Source organism: Toxotes jaculatrix, chromosome 16, assembly GCF_017976425.1.
Source record: "Toxotes jaculatrix isolate fToxJac2 chromosome 16, fToxJac2.pri, whole genome shotgun sequence".
NCBI classification, from domain to species: Eukaryota; Metazoa; Chordata; class Actinopteri; family Toxotidae; genus Toxotes; species Toxotes jaculatrix.
This window is the reverse complement of record NC_054409.1, coordinates 16,865,321-16,884,132: the sequence shown is the minus strand read 5'-3', so window position 1 is coordinate 16,884,132 and position 18,812 is coordinate 16,865,321. Positions and strand designations below refer to the sequence as shown.

Below are 18,812 nucleotides of genomic sequence, written 5' to 3'. Positions count from 1 at the left end.
TGTTTACTAGGTTCACTATTTTAGATTTATGTTTAGCATCCTAAAATGTGCTTATTACCACTGAGCACACAGCACAACTGATGGCTGGGGAGTTTTGCAAGTGTCTGATCATTAACCAGAGTATTGGACAAGTTGAAATAACAACCAAATGATGGTGCCAAAGAAAAGGTAGACCAGCTTTAAATAAATACCTTCAGAGGCTGAAGGTTTCCTGATGTTGAATTTCCAGAAAATCTTACTCTGAAATCATCTACCTCTAAATAAATGACTGGGATTTATGCGCCACTACCCAGTCTACTCTAATCAGACACATTTCTGTCAAGGAACAAAGTTCAACTGTCACAAGGACTTCAAAAGCTACTAAATGTTCCTAGAGTTCAACAAATCCTGATTACTGAGGCAAATTTGTGATTTTTGGCCCATATAAATAAAATTGACTTGCCTTGGATATGCTGTTGCCACTTACAGAAGATGTTAAACATGCAAGCCCCTTTCCCTCCCCTGTCCACTGCTTTGGTCTTTTAGAAATGCACTAAACGCACCCTCGGATGGCAGAGATGCCATCCTCAGCCGTGCAGCTGATGTGCTTGGCAGGATTTAGAACAGGAGACACTTTAAAATGCCACGCTTGTACAGGTGAAGGAAGGTCAAGGGAAAACAAGCCTTCAGTGTTAGGGAGATGCCAACCTTTCAACCTTTACAGAGAGAAAGAGAGAGAGAGAACCTGTAAATGAAGTAATGTAGAATAATAAAAGGCCTAGAATGAGATTTTTTTATAGCAGCAGTAAAAAATAATGAGTCCCCACAACAATAAAAGTATTCAGCACTTTGGAGAGGCAGATCAGGTAAAACTGAAGACAGAAAACTAGACAGGAAAGAATAAAAAGGTTAAACTCAACTATAGCACTTAAGAAAATATTTATTATTCTGACTACAAAGAACAAAGAGACTCAGTTTTCTAGTGTTTGCATTTAACACAGAGTCACAGTGCTGTAAAGACAGAGGCTATTCACAAAGCTGCAAACACCTTTCATTTACATGGAAATTTAAAAAGTATTTAAAAAAAAAAAACTTTCCTTGAGTCCTTGTGTATCTTTTAAAACACACTCCACTTCCACTTATTCTATAAAAGCACAGTCACTGACCCCCCCTATCAGTTTACAAACATAATTGGTCTCCACTTTGGGACAAAACTGTGAGACCTTTTTGAGTTGGCAGACTTAACACTAAAATAAAAACCCAAATAAATTTTCATCGTGCTTTGTTGGTGTAGTTGTGGACAATAAAGATGAAATTCACCTTCAACATGTTATTGTCCCCAAACTTCAACATCAAGTCGGGTCATATTTGTTTTGTTGCCTATCCTCACTGTTGTTTGTATTTAGTTATTTCCCAGGGTACTCTGTGTTGAACAGGTGAGTCATATTTTTGTTTCATTCCTTCTTTGTATGCAAGACCTATTTTCCTATTCTATCTAGTTTTTTGATCTTGTTTCTCCCTGCAGTCTGTTTACTTCAGACTTAATTTGACACAGAAATCAACAGATATGAAGTCCTGCCTTGCCTAACATACTTCCAACTAAACCTGATAAATTGTGAAGAATCTGTAAAATTATGTATGAAAAAAAATGTTACGCAAGGCTAGGAAAAATATTGTAAGCTATATTTAATTAGGAGATTTAAGGGAGGAGACAGAGATAAAAAGCTCCAGGCCATCAAAAAAAGATGCGAGACACCAAGACTGATACTGACAGTAGGTCACTCTCTATCTGACTTCTGCTCTACCGAGCCTGTCGTTGTTCATGTGCCAGCTCAATCAGGCCACAAAGTGCTGTTGCCTGTCCAGTAACAGGGCATGAGCAGGGCTGAGTCAGCACTGATCTGACATGAATTTTGTATAGGTTCACGTAACATCCTGTGACCAAGGTACTGACTAATGTGATTTTTTTTTTTCAAACTTTACACACAGAACAACACACAAAATAACACAAGCAAAATCAACATAGATAGATCCAGTCATGCGTCATATATCAATGATGAACTCGAACATCTGTTGTTGGTTTTCTTATGTCCAGACATACAAAACAGCGACATCCATTTTACCACATTCTGTCAGACAAGGAAGCGTCTGAAATGTTGCCCTACTTTGTCATTGCAACAGCAGCCCATTATGTCACTGATGCTGTCACTCAAGACGATGCCATGCTTGCCATGTACCTCGGAGGCTTTACTCCTGATTCAATGCTGATAACAACCCAGGGCCATAACAACCACAGAAGACACAAAGATAAAATTGGTTCAGGAATGGAACGAACACTTTTTAATATTTTCTCAAAAGTGCAGGATGTAATCCCAAAACACATCTTCAGTCAAATTAACAAAAAAGGAAGAAAAGGCTATACTAAAACTGGTGAGGTTATGCAGTGTATCTGTGCATGTGCAGCTCTTCGTTATCCTCTACCTCCCACTCTTTCTCTCTCTGCTTTAATAGGCTTTGCTGCTTATTTGTCACATTTACATTTGAAAACCTGTGCCCCACCAGCATCCAATGAGGCCAGGCCAGGGTACATTGTTGGTCTTTATGTGACAGCTAAAGTAGCCATTACCAGCAGAAAGGAGCAAGAAAGGAGACGAGAGTTAATCCATGTTCTGTAACATTTTCTGTGAGAACGGGAGCCATTTTGAAAAGTTGGAAAACTGCTGTGTACAGGATTTAAAGTTTTCATCTGGGGCGGGCGCCAGTTCATTCTATTTGATCCAAAGAGAGAACAAAGAACAGATTTGATGAGAGACACACAAGGTGTCCTCTCGTTTCCTCGCTGAATTTCTTTTAACGGGCTTGTTATGTAACTTCCCAAAATTTATCTTCTTCTGTGTTAGCTGCCAAAACCAGTGGGATGGAGCTCTTGCTGTCTTACCTAATCAGGAGAGTAGAGTATCAGATTCACTGTGTGCAATCAATCCATAGAGGGAGACACCTCTTTGTCAGATGCCAGTATGCCTTGACAGACAGGATAGTAGAGTATTATTTGATGGTTTCAAAGAGAAGGAGGTCTGGGGGAATTAAGTATCTGGAAGACTACAGATTTCATATTTCTAAAAGGCCTTGGCCTGTGCTTAATATTTAATAAGCTGAAATGCTCCGTGCACTTTAATCATGATGACAAGGCTTATCCATTTCTAGGAGGGAAAGAGAGATAAATGCTCAATGCATGAGGAAAAATATCAAATGAAAATACAAATAAGGGGCACACAAAAGACACAAAACACTGACTCAATATATTTACCCTTTATTAATTTTATACTCTTTTTCCTTGTTCCTCTCTTTTCTCCCTTTCCTTTCCACCCTTCATCCACAACTTTTCTTGGCCTCTACCTTTCTTCCTGCCTAACTGAGGCACTGCCTGAAACCCCAGTCAGTGGTGCTGTAATTAACTCCACACAGCGAGAGTGACTGTCAAACACAAGGTAGCAAAAGACACAAAAGCTGAACAAAGAAGAAACCACTCTAGTCAGTAGTTACACTTACAAACTTGTCTAGTTGCTTCAAATTTCCAAGCAGCAAACTGGGCCATTTTCCGATACCATTAGACAGAGTGTGTAAATGTGTGTTTGTAAAGTTGTAGAAGAAGCCATTTGTTTATTTCTTTTACAGTCTGAAGACATCTAACAAGATTAATAGGTGGAAGAAATGGCAGAAGTTGCAACTCCTTGTACATTTACAGCACATCACTAAGGTCTTCTGCTGCAGCACATGTACTATGAAAACTATAAAATTATTGATGACGGAAATAATGAAAAGTGCAGTCAGATCCTTAACTCAACACATATCATCTCTTGAAAAGAACTGGGGGTTCGATTTGTAGAAAGGAAAACTATACTTTAGATAAGCCACAAATCGCCAAGGGGATGGGAAAGCATTAGTCCTGACCAGGTTGGTTGTTGTAACTCATTCTTTGGCAATGAAAAATCTTTCCCTCGGGGTGACCACAGACACACAAAGCCAAACAATAGAAGCTTTCTGGAAGAAGTTAAGCTCATGGCAAAGTTTGACCCAGTTTTGAAAGGGCACACTCTCAGAATAAACTCATCGAGCGCTCAAGTGGGAGGATCATGCACAATAACACCACATACTGTATTATCAGAAATCCAGTCATCACGGTTTGAGCTGGAATGCCTGGTGTCTGACATGCTGAGCAAGACACATTAAAATGGAGGACACAGAGACAGCACAAATCATTCAGAATGGTCTGCAGAGGAAAGCTTGTGATCATCATTTAAAGACAGGGAGATCAGGCCTGTGACTGTGCCAATATGAGAGGAAAGAAGGGTATCCAAACAAATGGACCAAAGGGGCCTATTTGTGCCATATGGGTCAGATCTCGGTGTAACAAACGCAGCAGATTCTGAGACATCTTGGGTTACTCTGGGTACTGCCATAAACCCCTGTTTTCTATTTCAACAAGGTGATACCAAGTATGTATGATGTAAGTATGGCACTAAAATTATGTGTGGAAATTAATCCTCTAAATAGGCCTTTAATGTCAGCCACAGTCAAAAACCTCCCCCCAGACGTCCTCCTGACACACCCACACATGCATCGCAGGCACAAAATACAAAAGCCACCCCAACAACTGTAACCGCACCCCTGTAATACCTTATCCATATTCATTTGTGAGGAAAGGTAAATACTGGATAATGGATGAGGCTTTAGTGATACAGTAAATAGTGCAGGTGCACCCTCCTCCAGTCTAGCTAATGCCCTCCATAAATAATTCAAGGTGTCCCCAGATAAGGAGGGGCAGCCTCATTACCAGACCAAAGGACCTGTTGCAACATCTGAGCCCACTTGTTGCTGCGAGTAATATCCTTCTCATGTTAGACACGCTGCAGGATCGAGTGTCTGTGCTGTCAAACCTACGTGACACAGTCCTTTATATAACACATTCCTTTACTGTCACCATAAAAAATAAATAAGACAGATAAATGCTTACACAGACAGCCACTCTTTTGCCGCCTTTTGGTTGATGCTATGATGGATGCATGATAAAAACATTTTTAACAAACTATCACATACTACAGTCTACAACTATAGACTATTTTTCTCCACCGAAAAAAGAAAGAAATCTACCTCACCATGGGTACTGAGGAGGAAGGACGATGTCTGAGGGGAGTTGGCAGGGGGCTTCCGCAGGTAAACTCTGAGACAGGTCATCTTGGAGAGAGCATGCTGGCTGCTGCTGCAGACAAGGTGGTTTCAGCAACTATAAAGGAGAGAAGAAATGAAACTTGATGCCTGTTTGTGTTTGTGTGTGTGTGTGCGTGTGTACATTCAGTTAAAGACAAAGACAAGCATCACATAGAAAAGACATTTTTAAAGATGTTTAAAAACGTGCTCAGACAGTGGTAGGATCACCAGTCACCTGTTATCACAGTTGGCAATTACAGGGCTCAACTCTTTTGTTTTCCAGGAATCCCATCAGCTCAAGCAGTTAAGGCTAGATCACGATAACTGCTGGAAGACACCAGTTTTATCTATATCTAAATCTATACGCAATGTACAAATCAATCTGCACAACAGTCATATGAACAAATATATTTTAAAACCCATAGTATCATTAAATGTGCATGTGCACAATATGCACAAAAGTTCAAACATTTGTTTCTATGTTCTGTATCACTGACACTGACACACCACAGCTTCCTCATCTACACAAGTGGTGTAGCCTCTAGCCAGGATTTTATAATTATCTGCCCTAAATGTGGAACAAATGTAGCTTGAAAAGGACATACAGCAACAGCAACATTACTAGGTTTAGTCATAGTCTTTAGTCATAGTCATCTATCCACTGCGCAGACACACTGCACACAGCAAACCCACAAAACCTTGTTTCACAGGGTTCATCTTAATAGTTTGATTAATTCTGTTTAATCTGCATGTTGTTAATGAGCCACCTACTGGTAACAAATGGTTTTGTATTTGAGGTTAAATAAATAAATAAATAAATAAATAAATAAATAAATGTAGGTATGTATGTATGTATGTATGTGTGTGTGTGTATATGAGAAAAAGGCTGCTTCCCATTATAATAAAGTTTCCTGGATTTCTATGGGTTAGGTGGTTTAGCACCATTTGGTGGTGACCACAGACAATATGGGCTACACTCACTGTATTTGGCAGCTGTCAGATGGATTTGCCGTCATTTGACAAATATACACAGACAAGAGTATTAATAACATGTGAGAGCCCAGGGTAAACTTAACAATTACTGCACAGTTTCCAAGGATTGATCTGGTGGTTCACAGAGGGAAATAAAGTCTGCCATATTAATTTCAGCTAACAAGGAACAAATAACTTAAACAAAAGCAGCATACAGCCGCATAAAGAACAAGAATAATGATAAAATGTGTTCTTAATACCCAGATTAAATCATCAGTGACTGTGTACTGTAGAATCAATAGAACTGAGCCAGTGCTGTGGTTGTGTGGCAATAATCCAGATTACTTTACAGCATGACTTAACACACCTCTGGGTGAAATGTGACACAACAGCGATAGCTACAGCACATTGTTTTGACATCTTGCCCAGTGGCTGTGTACCAGTAACCCAGAGATGAACTTTCAATATTAATCCTGATTACCAAGCTGGCCACTCTCCAAGAATGCACCCAAATCAAGCTTTATTTAAGGGAGATGAAAGAAGATGGTGGTTGTATTGCCTTCCACCTACCACACACAGTGTCCAAATTCAAATCAGCAAGTATTGTGCACAGAGCATGCTCACAATAGTACGCACTCAGAGAAACTATTTTGGGCTGACAAAAAATATATCTCCAATTATCTCTTTCTCCTGCCTCTTGCCCCTTCCTCTGGGTTTTGAAAAGTCATAATCATGTTCCTTTTTCCTCTCATTCTGTCTCTCCACAAAAAGCCCCTGATTCATTTGGTCCTTATCAGTTACAGTGAAGGGAAAACAAAGGAGTTCCTTGAAACTCATACTCTGCTTCCTTCAAGGGGAAACTGGACAGATAATGCTGAAGTGGCATGGCTTGGTCAGAGCAGGGTTTCCATATGGCAGTCTCCCACACAAAACACAAAAAAGCTCTATGTATTTTCTTTTTTATATATTGATGTTGTTTAGCAAGCTCTAATATAGAGTGACTAATTAGAATAGCAGCAGTACAATGTTTTAGCCCTTGAATGGTCAACCTCACAAGCAACAAGTTGTGAGTCAAAATTATAGAGCCCTAAATTTGATGGAACCACTATTCCTATGTCCCTAATAGGTCCAGGCATGATAAGGAATTGCAAGGTATAGACATACAGTTAATGCAAGGCAGAATAGTATGTGCAATATCAGGTGCAACTGGAAAGGGAAGGTAGAGGCGAAGGAGACTTAATTAAGATGGAGGAGATATGTAGGAGAGAGCGGAACACGCTCTTCCAACAGATGAATTTTCAATTTGCGCCGGAAGATTGGGGATGACTGCGCAGTTTTGGCTGGAGGTGAACTCCATCATTCTGGAAAGAAAAGAGAGAGAGCTGGAGAGATGTCCAGATTGCCACAGGGGACGGCTGAGCACCTGGTGGGAACAGACTGGAAAGCATAGCTGCCAAATCAACAGAGTGAGTGACACATCATACAAGTCTATCAAATACACATCTAGTTGCAATTAAAGAAGATCAAGATGTGAAGCACTGACATACTAGACATGGAACAATGCTTAAATATAGAAAATAAAAAATAAAGACAAAAAAGCTGCAGTCAGACTTTTAAATACATAATCAAGGGCTGAAATAATTTCTTATATGATCAATTAGTTGATCACAGAAAATTTCTGACAATCAATTAATTTTTAGTTATCAACTGCTCTGGCCTGCCATATGTACACTCATGCAAAAATAACACCAGAGATAACCATTTTCTACATAATGCTGCACAAAAATGTTAATATTGCAAAACACTCCATACAAAAGCACTATAGGCAGTGAGTAATTTTCTTATTATCAAAAAATAATCTTGATTACCTGGTTTTACTTAACTCGTTAACTTATTAAATCAATGTTTGTTGATTTTAGGCATGTTGCAGGTAAACAGTTATGAATTAAAAAGGGGTAGGCATAGTCTGTACAGTAGCAGTCAGTTACATCTGGTAGTTGTAGCAGAGTAGTTTTTATATTAGGCTGATACTAAGGTATTCCTTCACAGATTCTTGTGCTATCGTGAGTAAATAGTGTTCTTTTCCTGGTAGAAGGTTTGGTCACTCTCCACTTCCTCACACATCAGTCCACAAATCCACTGCCCATTAAAGAAGAACACCTGTTTCTTGACACCAACATTTCTTTGAGTTGTGGTCTTGTTCCTCTCTTGCACATGGTGTTGTTTACTGAATGTGGATTCTCTTCATCAAAGCAACCCTATGAATCTGTTATCCATTTCAGGGAGACATATTGATGTTATGAAGCTCTTGAACCAGCCAGGCCTGCAGACAGCTCCACAGTGATGCTGTAAATCTCCAAGGTCTATCCGACAAAGACTCAGTTTCCTTTTGGGTTTAAGGCTTGCTAAATTCTCAGTGGTCTTGTTCATTTCAGTGTCAGCTATTAACTATTCAGCATAATAGTGCAGCACATTTTGCTCTAGGCCTAAGAGAGCCTGTGTAAAATCTTACTCACTGTACTTAAGAATAATTTTGAGGGACTCTGTTACACTTTGCATTTACATGAGTATATGCCTCTTTTAATGTATATTCCTATTTGAGATTATATCTTTATCATTCCGTGTCCCGCTTAGTTTATCTGATTCTGGGCATCATTATCATACTCACTGCATCTCTGGGCCACCCTGTCACTTTCCTTTGGCTCTTTAATGCAGCAATTTAAAGAAACTTCACTGAAGGAAAGTGAAATAAATTTGTGTTGTTTTTAAAGAAGGCCTTTCATATTTATTCAAATAGGAAAACAGCTTTTCACTCTAAAAACGATTATTTCCGAAATACATCTGTGTGTGTAGAACTGCATGCATTTGTCCTTTTTTTGATACTATTCAGTCAGAGGCTGACAAAGCATTTTATCCTTTGTTCATATTTTAATATTGTACATTAACACACTAAATTATTAAGACTAGCCTACATAAACATACAAATTAATATAACAAAGACTCCCAGAAAGGCCAGAGAATATTTACTACATAATTTGACATTTTTCCAAAAAAATACAATGGCCCACCCTACTGGTCATACCATAAAATGCAGTCATGTGACAGTAAACTATCAGAAAAATGCACTGCAAATTAAAATACCATACCTACTTGGACATACATACATTTCAATGTAAATCCTACTTAGTAAGAGAAAAAACATTTGACATTTAGAATAGTTTATAAATGCAATTTAAAATTCATCTAATGCAAGTCCTTGAGATGCTGGCTTGTTTCATGTGACAATGCACATGCAAACTAAACTCAGACATATTTTTATAAATGTGCATTATATTTTCTATTTCAAATGTATTATAAAAATAAATGCTAAAAGTGTCTTATTTACAGTTCCTGCAGCACCTATATGTAACCACAAGATGTCGCAATTCCACATACTACTCCACTCAAATCAGCACGTGTAAAATAGATGGGCTAAATGATAATAAACCTTTCATTCAAGTCGATGGAGATATGTCACCTTTTGCTACCATCTTTGTTTGGCTAGGAAGGAGTTAGAGAAGTTTACTGTAAAGTCAGTGGGAAAGACCACTGTTGTTCAAGCCAAGAGTTATTGGTATCCTGGAAGCATCTTAAAAACGGTCTTAAATGTTTTTTTCAAATGTCCTCCTGGACTTTTTTCAACTTCAATTAGCTAGCTCTCTGATTTATCATTACAAAAAAGGGTGCCACTGTTGTCACTCGTAGCCTACCTTTTTATATGAAGTGGGATACAGGCGTTTTTAGGCCAAACGGGAACTGAAGACACTGAGTGTCTTGACTGGAAGAGGCTTCTTTTCGAACCATGGGAGTGATTCACAATAATGTTTTATAAACTATAAAACGGGACTTGTGTAGCAGCTAGCAGCAACCGCAACATGCGTCTGTTGAAGGGAAAGAATAAGTACACTGCGCATGCGCCTCAGGCAACCATGCCAACTACATTTAGAACGTAAATCAACGGACGTTGCCAACGTAACATTTTGCGTACTGTTTTTAGTGTACATCTACGTGGTTAAGCATTTAAGGTAATTTTAGCTTCATTTGGCGCTAGCTATAATAACCACTGTCATTGAATGGATTTTAGAAATTGTTGCTAATACATACCGACTACAGAAAAGTGACATGGATAATTAGTCTCTACTTTTTCCACCCGGAAAAACAGGTTAGTAGGGAGGAAGCTCTTCACATGCTCATTTCAGTTAGCAAGTAGCGGCTTAATGGTGCTCAGTTTGTTCCCAAGGCACTATAATAACGTGCATTTCACATATAAAATGTACGACTTACATGCCATCCTTCACAGAGGGTGAAGCGTTTACAAGAGGAATTATAAAAGACATCTAATATCTGGGTTGCCTCGATTATAGCTACATTTCACGTAAAGGCGTCTGTGGATACCATCTTCTTATAGTCCAATACGATCATAGTAAGTAAAATCAATAGTCATTTTGCCCAAGGTTAGCAGTGTATCAGCTATTTGTTTTCGCTTATGGTCGCCACTGAAATTGTAAAGGATTGATCACTGACAGTAGAAGTGTATAAAAATATGAACACCACATTCATTCGTCTTTGACAGCTATGGAGTTTCTACCAGTGCTTGAGCCACTAGATAAACCCAAGGAAGGAATATGGTAAGTGAATTAAGATTAAGCGGGGATACTTGTGATGTAGAAAAATAACATTTTGCTAAAATGTTGTTTTTGTCAACAGGTATTCTTTAATACCCAGAGGAAGTGCTCCAGGTGTAAGTGTGGGTCACACTTGCACATTTATTCCATCTAGAGAAGGAGGAAAAGGAAGAATCCTTATTGTTGGTGGAGCCAACCCCAGTGGCAGTTTCTCACATTCCCATATCATAAATCTAGGTAAAGAAAAACAATATAAAGCCAGCTAGGAATCTGTCCAGGGCTATGACATTCACCTAACTGTGTTTTATAAGCCAGTCCTCACCCCATATTTACAAAATAAATTTCCTTTGTATTACTTTGACTGTTGTCAAGTTTCACCCATGTTTGGGCTTTTGTGTATACCATCAGCTGCATGAAGACTTGCTCCTAACATAAGTAAAACTAACAACAAATTTGACCTAGGTCAGAGTATAATCTTTTACCAGTGACAAATATGCAACTTACAGTATGTGTAGGGAAAGCAGGTCCTAAGGACATTATAATGTTTTGTTGCTGAATTTATTAGCAGCAGTAACGTTAGAATTATGTTGTTTCTTACTTCACTAGATAATCATGAATGGGACATTCCAGAGTGGGAGGATTTGGAGGCACGATATGAGCACTGCAGCTTTGTGCCAGAGAGCTTCCCACAGAGTTTGTGGGTTTTTGGGGGGGCACAACAGAGCGGCAATCGCAGCTGTATCCAGAATATACAGCTAACAGGTAAATCCCAGCATATTTTCACCTCATAATATGTCTTTACTCAGATAGTACTCAGATCATTTCACAGATAATGCTATAGTCATTGGAGGTGCTGATGGATGAAATCATCTTACTGTAGAGTTTTGTTGCAGTAAAATCTGCTGACTTTACACTCATAATTGTAAGTCTCAGATTTAGATTTTCAGGTAACCATACTACTTGGTTTTAACTGTTTCATAAAAAAGTTGCTCTTGTGCTATGTTAATACAGGTGAATCGTACAAAATGTAAGAATTGCTTTTTGCACATAGTGACCAATCCCTTCTGTCATTTGTATACTTGTTCAGACAGTGGTTCTCACTGGAAGGATGTATCTGTAAATGGGAAGCCCCCCTGTCCGAGGACATACCACACCAACTCAGCCTGCCTTGGGGACAGACTGTATGTGTTTTCTGGTGGTGAAGCAGGAGCTGCACCTGTGTCAGACCAAAAACTTCATGTCTTCGATACAGGTTTGTGTTGAATTACCCAGTTGCCTAACACTGTTGTAACGAGCAAAATAAATATTTTAAATATAAAATATTTTACCTATGGTTTCTCAGTTGAGTTTAACATTCCACACTGTAACAGTAATCATATGTGCATATTAATAATTTATGTAATTGTGTTTCAGTGTCTTCCACCTGGTCCCAACCAGAAACACAAGGCAGACACCCACCAGCCAGACACGGCCACATTATCATAGCAGTGGGTTCAAAGCTCTACATTCATGGAGGCATGGCTGGAGACAAATTCCACAAGGACATGTATTGTCTCGACACAGGTAAACCTGAACTCTCTCGAATCATTTTCAGAGGAGTCAAGTTTCCCAGCTGCCTTGTATTTATCTCAGATGCTCGCTATACTGCATGAAAATGTAGTGTGTCAAAACCTGGAACTGGGATGCTTTAAAATTTATTATGAGAAAAAATAAGACTGTGTCTGCTGTCTGAAGGGAGCATGAAGTGGGAGAGAGTGCAGGCCAAAGGAGACAACCCACCAGGAGTAGCAGCCCACTCAGCTGTGGTGCTGGGAAAGAACATCTACATCTTTGGAGGGATAACTGCAGATGGAGCTAGCAACGCCATGTACAGATTCAATACTGGTATACTGCCTTTAAGCTTTTAGCTTCATTATGTGATAGACCAAAAAAATTCTAAGCTTGAATTTGTGCCCATGTTAATGCTATACTCTCTGCTTGCAGACAAAAATAGATGGCTCCTATTGAAATTTGAAGGAGATATGCCACCCAACCGCCTAGACCACTCCATGTGTTTGTTGCCATGGAAGGTGTGTGATGAGGGGAATGGAGATGAGGGGCAACCCAACAGTGCAGCAGCCTCAGAGACAATACATCTGGCCTTTGTATTTGGAGGGATGGACACCCAGGGTGTCATACATAATGACTGCATTGTGACTGTGGTGACATGATGTGCCTTTGTGTTGTAATAAAATGTTTGTATTACATACCTGTTGCAGATTTTGTTTTACTGGAAACCCTGAAACTGGTCAAGAGGTCAGTTTACTTTTTAAAAGCTTGTATTATAGATACTGAAAAGAACATTGTTTAGCAAATACAGAGTGCACAGAGTTCTGAAGTATAAATCTGGGTGGTAAGAAAAGGTTTAAAATTTTGCCATTTGAGCCAGTGGTGAATATCTGTAAGAGTTGGACACAGTATTGACTGATTAAAAACATTTGGTGATCTATGCCAAATGTTGTACCCTAAAACTGTAAATGAATGCAACAAGAGACAATTAACATTTTATATCAAACATTTATTTCAATGTCTTTCCAGAAGTACAATGACCAGATTCAATAAATAACTTTTAATGTTGCCCGTGAACATAATGAGCCCTTGATCCCACAGACACCCTACTCAATGGACCCACAAACACCTGCCCACCCGCCCCATTAATCCCCTCCCCACTACTGAACCACCTTAGGACTGCCTGAGAACAGCAGCAGCAAGCCTCATACTGGGCTGACGAATATCTCCGCCTTCCAGCGAAGAGAATACCTCTCACACACTGAAACTTATTTTAAAGTCTTTCTGAAGAATCAGTACGGTTGCTTGTTACCGCCACCCCTTCCCAACCATTCCTCTCACTATTTGAGTCCCATCAGTCCAATATGTACATCTAGATGCCACTACCAGAGAGGCAAGGGGTGACAGAAGACTCCACTTCAAACCTGCCTACAACTCATCCTTCTCATCTTGCTCGCTGTCAGCGCCCTCAGGTGGGGGTCCACCTGCACTACCGTAAAGCTTGCTGATAATGGGTTGAACCACCTCCTCCAACTCCTTCTTCTTGGCCTGGAAGTCTTCCAGCTCAGCATCTTGGTGAGACTCCATCCACTCAATCTTCTCTTCAACAGCCTTCTCAATGGCTTCCTTGTCATCATCTGACAGCTTGCCGCCAAGCTTTTCCTTGTCGCTGATCTGGTTCTTCAGAGAGTAGGCATAGCTCTCCAACTCGTTGCGGGCGTCAATCCTCTCCTTCAGCTTCTTGTCCTCGTCAGCAAAGCGCTCAGCATCATTCACCATGCGCTCGATATCCTCAGGTGTAAGACGGTTCTGGTCGTTTGTGATTGTGATCTTGTTCTTGTTGCCTGTGCCCTTGTCCTCAGCGGTGACACGCAGAATACCGTTGACATCAATCTCAAAGGTGACTTCAATCTGTGGTACACCACGAGGGGCAGGAGGGATGCCAGTCAGGTCGAAGGTACCCAGCAGATGGTTGTCTTTTGTCAGAGGACGCTCACCTGAAGAGAGAGTTGATAATTATTAAGCTTGTGCTACATTAAATTTTTTTGTCTACATACAAAGAAAATGCAAGTGATAACTGTTTGCCATCAGCCCTGTTTGGTATTTTTACACTGCAATGTCCAATTCTTACCTTCATAGACCTTAATGGTGACAGTAGGCTGGTTATCAGAGGCTGTAGAAAAGATCTGGGATTTCTTGGTGGGCACCACAGTGTTCCTGGGGATCAGTTTGGTCATTACTCCTCCAACAGTCTCAATGCCAAGAGTCAGAGGGCACACATCCAGAAGAACCACTTCACCTGTAAGAGAGGAAAATATTTAATAAACAGGTCAAAACAAACAAAAAATCTAGGTTCAGTGCAACAGATGTTTCTAATATGAGGATGATGACCTACCAGTGTCCTCCTCTCCAGAGAGAACTCCAGCCTGCACGGCAGCTCCATAGGCCACAGCCTCATCAGGGTTGATGCCCCTAGAGGGCTCTTTGCCATTGAAGAACTCCTTCACCAGCTGCTGGATTTTGGGGATACGGGTGGAGCCTCCAACCAGGACAATCTCATCAATGTCAGACTTCTTCAGGTCAGCATCTTCCAGCACCTTCTGTACAGGCTTCATGGTGGAACGGAAAAGGTCCTGAAAAAGTAAAAGGCATGGTTAATAAGCCTGTCAAACATAATGGTCTATTTTAAAAAATGTGTTTCAGTTTTGCTACAGTCATTGTTTTCACATAACTGAATTGACTGAATAACCTACCATGTTCAGCTCTTCAAACTTGGCACGGGTCAGGGTCTCAGAGAAGTCTTCTCCCTCAAAGAAGGACTCAATCTCAATGCGGGCCTGGTGCTGGGCAGACAGAGCCCTCTTTGCCTTCTCAACCTCACGACGCAGCTTCTGCACAGCACGGTTGTCTTTGCGCACATCCTTGCCAGTCTTCTTCTTGTACAGCTTGATGAAGTGCTCCATGACACGCTGGTCGAAGTCTTCACCTCCCAGGTGAGTGTCACCATTGGTGGCAACCACTTCAAACACGCCGTTGTCAATGGTCAGGAGGGAGACATCGAAGGTGCCACCACCCAGGTCGAACACAAGAATGTTCTTCTCGCCATCTTTCTTGTCCAGGCCATAAGCAATGGCGGCAGCAGTTCTAAAAGATACAGTTATGATTGTCTATTATTTTAGGGAAAGGGAGGAGATTTTTTAAATACTTCCACAAGGACATCAGATGATTAAATTATTTTAATTGGACACTTACGGCTCATTGATGATTCTCATAACATTCAGACCAGCGATGGTTCCAGCATCCTTAGTGGCCTGGCGCTGGGCATCATTGAAGTAGGCAGGGACAGTGACCACAGCATGTGTGACCTGAGGAAAAAAGGCAAAAATCAGACTTAGTCATACACTGTTTACTTAGGACTGGTATTTTCTTTGATGTATATTCTTTGGCAATTTTTGTACCTTCTTGCCCAGATAAGCCTCAGCAGTCTCCTTCATCTTAGTCAGCACCATGGCAGAGATCTCCTCAGGAGCAAATGTCTTGATCTGGCCACCACCAATGTCAACCTGGATATGGGGCTTGCTCTTCTTCTCAGTAACCTGAAGAGAAACATACATCAACGTTAACATACCAAGTATGTCACTAAACTATTACACCAAGATCTTTAGAACCCACGACCTATACTTCAAACCATCAAGGAACAGAAACTGACCTTGAAGGGCAGGTACTTGATGTCCTGCTGCACAGAGGAGTCAGCCCAAGCACGGCCAATCAACCTCTTGGCATCAAAGACGGTGTTCTCTGGGTTAGAGGTCAGCTGGTTCTTGGCAGCATCACCAATCAGACGCTCACCCTCACTGGTGAAGGCCACATATGATGGGGTGATGCGGTTACCCTGGTCATTGGCGATGATCTCCACACGGCCATTCTTAAAAACTCCAACACTACAGGAAAACATTTTACAGAGTATTAGTTATTTAAAAAGGGCTTCTTTATATGAGTGGCATTTAATTTCAGTGTTGCATCATTATGTTGACTTCTTAGACAATCAAGCCAAATTCACTGTTTTCCTTACCATGAGTAGGTGGTCCCCAGGTCGATTCCAACCACAGTTCCCAAATTCTCCTTCCTGTCGTCGTCCTCGGCAATCACAGTGCCGGCCACCAGCATTACAACCCACAACAGCTTCATCTTTGCTTTTTTGTGCTCGGACCTACAAAGAAATCTACGGAGAAGAACAACAATGTCAAAAAAAAAACCGTGGCCTCTATGTCGCAACGTGGTAATGCCTGGTGTCATTAAATGGCCTTCAGACCTATGATGGACTGGAAGCGTGGCCTTGGCATATAAGTGTCCGAAAAATGTGTAAGCGTTGAAAGAATATGGGTTAACTGGGTGGAGCGCCACTGCCTCTTCCGATTGTTAATACCAGTGACTAGATTTTTTTTCCTCCATCCGCCGGTAGCTAGCAAACCACGTTAGCGTGTCTAACGGACATGCGAGGAAAAAACACACTACCGTGATGAATAATTAAAAGTATGTTTCTTTTGAATTGTATATTGCAATCATAATAACTGCTCGCCTGCTTTAAATTCGGATAAATATATCCCTACCGTCAAATGTTAGCTTAGATGCCTTCGTCGTTATGAAACAGTCTTAAAATGACGTTCAACGTTTTAGAAAATATAAAATATTACGTCGCTGCATTATCACATTCACAACCATGTTTGTACATACCTTAATCGTAGCTTTGTCAATGAATTGACGGCCTAGATGGTGCCTCAACGGATACTCTCGCCTGCAAAGTGTTGCTCTCCTATTTCTGAATCCTGTATTCTTGCTTCTGTGAAATGATGTTGAATGAAACCAGCTCTCTCCATATATAAGCCGTCACTTCTTCCCCGTCGTGGAGGCCCGCGATTGGCTGAGCAGCTGCTCGTTGGAACGCGCTGATTGGTTTCCACCGGCACGCTGGCCACTGCTGATTCGCACACATCGGGGCGCGGCGACATCACGACTTTTGCCCACTGCGCCGATGCTGATTGGGTGTCTGTCAAGCGGCTTCATGAACACAGTTGGTGCAACGACACGCCACTCCAATGACCGAGGAAGAGTGAATTTTCACATTTCATACAGCTCAAGTTAGTGCTTCCTTTTTTTTTATGTGGGGGTCATTATTCACAACTACGATCCAAAGGTTTAGACAAGGTAGTTTTTATAAAATGCAATATTACTTCCTGTAGCATGACTAAATGAACACCACACGCAAGACTACCTACGATATTTTATCTCTGCAGACTAAAATAAACTAAAACCAGTGGCTAAATAGAACAGAAAAAAACACTCAGAAATTCAAACCACTACACTTTTGGGCATTCAGAAACGCTGGTCCCTGGAGAAACAATCGCGGGATACGCATTATATGCCTTTTACTGTTGTATCTGTTCAAGGTGGCACTATAACTACTTTAGAAAGTTATGTAGATATTCCAGTAACTAGGATTTGGGCCCTGGCAAAAGGTCACAAGATAAAATAAGGGGTTGTGAGATGATTAATGGGGCAGGGAAGAAGAAGAACAAAACAACAGTTATAACAATTATTTTGGTCCGTCCATCCATCTATCTTCAACCGCTCATCCGGAGCCGGGTCATGGGGGCAGCAGTCTAAGCATAGCCCAGAAGCCCAGACTTTCCTCTCCCTGGACACTTTCTCTAGCTCTTCCGGGGGGAATCCCGAGGCGTTCCCAGGCCTGCCAAGAGACATAGCCCCTCCAGTGTGTCCTAGGTCTTCCCTGGGGCCTCCTCCCGGTGGGGCATGCCCGGAACACCTCCCCAGGGAGGAGTCCAGGGGGCATCCCAAACAGATGCCCGAGCCACCTCAGCTGGCTCCTCTCAATGTGGAAGAGCTGTACTCCGAGCTCCTCCCGGGTGACTGAGCTCTTCACCCTATCGCTAAGGGAGTGCCCAGCCACCCTGCGGAGGAAACTCATTTCGGCCACTTGTATCCGAGATCTTGTCCTTTCGGTCATGACCCAAAGCTCATGACCATAGATGAGAGTAGGAACATAGATTGATTTGACAGTCATTGGCATGTTGTTTTAAGATGGGTGACTGTGTGGTTACTGTGTTGGTATCATGAATAGTAATGATGACTCACTCCCATGAGTAAGAAATGTGTAAATCCTGTGTAATTTGCATGTGACTAAACAGCCAAAAAGCAAATACTGTTACATCAGATGAACTTGATTGTCTGGGCATTTCATCAGACAATGTAAAAACCTGCAAAAAGAGTTTAAGGCATCCTTGAAATGGAAGCAGTCTGCGATCTGACTATAAATTTTGACATGACCACTCTTCAGCCTACTGCAGATATACTGAATCATTTTTTCTACACTTTATATAAGCAGGTTGCAATACACATCAAACAAAATCCCATACAATGCAC

At 41.0% G+C, this 18,812-nt stretch overlaps 3 protein-coding genes across 6 annotated transcripts in view; 1 reads left to right on the top strand and 2 right to left on the bottom strand.

Annotated features, from left to right (window-relative positions):
- The window catches only part of rgs3a (regulator of G protein signaling 3a), a 153,038-nt gene extending 143,063 nt beyond the window's left edge, over positions 1-9,975 (bottom strand). The window contains exons 1-2 of the mRNA XM_041058710.1: positions 9,909-9,975; positions 5,136-5,263 (exon numbers count right to left, since the gene is read on the bottom strand). Of these exons, the coding sequence (XP_040914644.1) occupies positions 5,136-5,214 (79 nt within the window). The 5' untranslated portion in view covers positions 5,215-5,263; positions 9,909-9,975. The remainder of the gene's footprint in view (positions 1-5,135; positions 5,264-9,908) is intronic.
- Positions 9,976-10,162: 187 nt separating this feature from the next.
- On the top strand, positions 10,163-13,330 carry rabepk (Rab9 effector protein with kelch motifs). Of its 4 annotated transcripts, none has more exons than XM_041059649.1 (9): positions 10,171-10,360; positions 10,563-10,621; positions 10,772-10,826; positions 10,906-11,060; positions 11,430-11,585; positions 11,911-12,075; positions 12,237-12,386; positions 12,558-12,707; positions 12,807-13,330. In XM_041059649.1, exons 3-9 carry the CDS (start codon positions 10,774-10,776, stop codon positions 13,031-13,033), a joined length of 1,056 nt encoding a protein of 351 aa, XP_040915583.1. In that variant the 5' UTR covers positions 10,171-10,360; positions 10,563-10,621; positions 10,772-10,773; the 3' UTR covers positions 13,034-13,330. The 4 variants fall into 4 exon arrangements, with proteins under 4 accessions (XP_040915584.1, XP_040915583.1, XP_040915582.1 ...); XM_041059648.1 differs by having other exon boundaries at positions 10,499-10,621; XM_041059650.1 differs by lacking the exon at positions 10,563-10,621 and having other exon boundaries at positions 10,163-10,223.
- Positions 13,331-13,359: 29 nt separating this feature from the next.
- Positions 13,360-17,248, bottom strand: hspa5 (heat shock protein 5). The gene is made up of 9 exons (XM_041059646.1): positions 17,106-17,248; positions 16,444-16,593; positions 16,081-16,312; positions 15,830-15,967; positions 15,624-15,736; positions 15,125-15,515; positions 14,767-15,004; positions 14,503-14,670; positions 13,360-14,368 (listed from the first exon to the last, which is right to left on the bottom strand). Exons 2-9 carry the CDS (start codon positions 16,557-16,559, stop codon positions 13,800-13,802), a joined length of 1,965 nt encoding a protein of 654 aa, XP_040915580.1. The 5' UTR covers positions 16,560-16,593; positions 17,106-17,248; the 3' UTR covers positions 13,360-13,799.
- Positions 17,249-18,812: the final 1,564 nt, after the last annotated feature.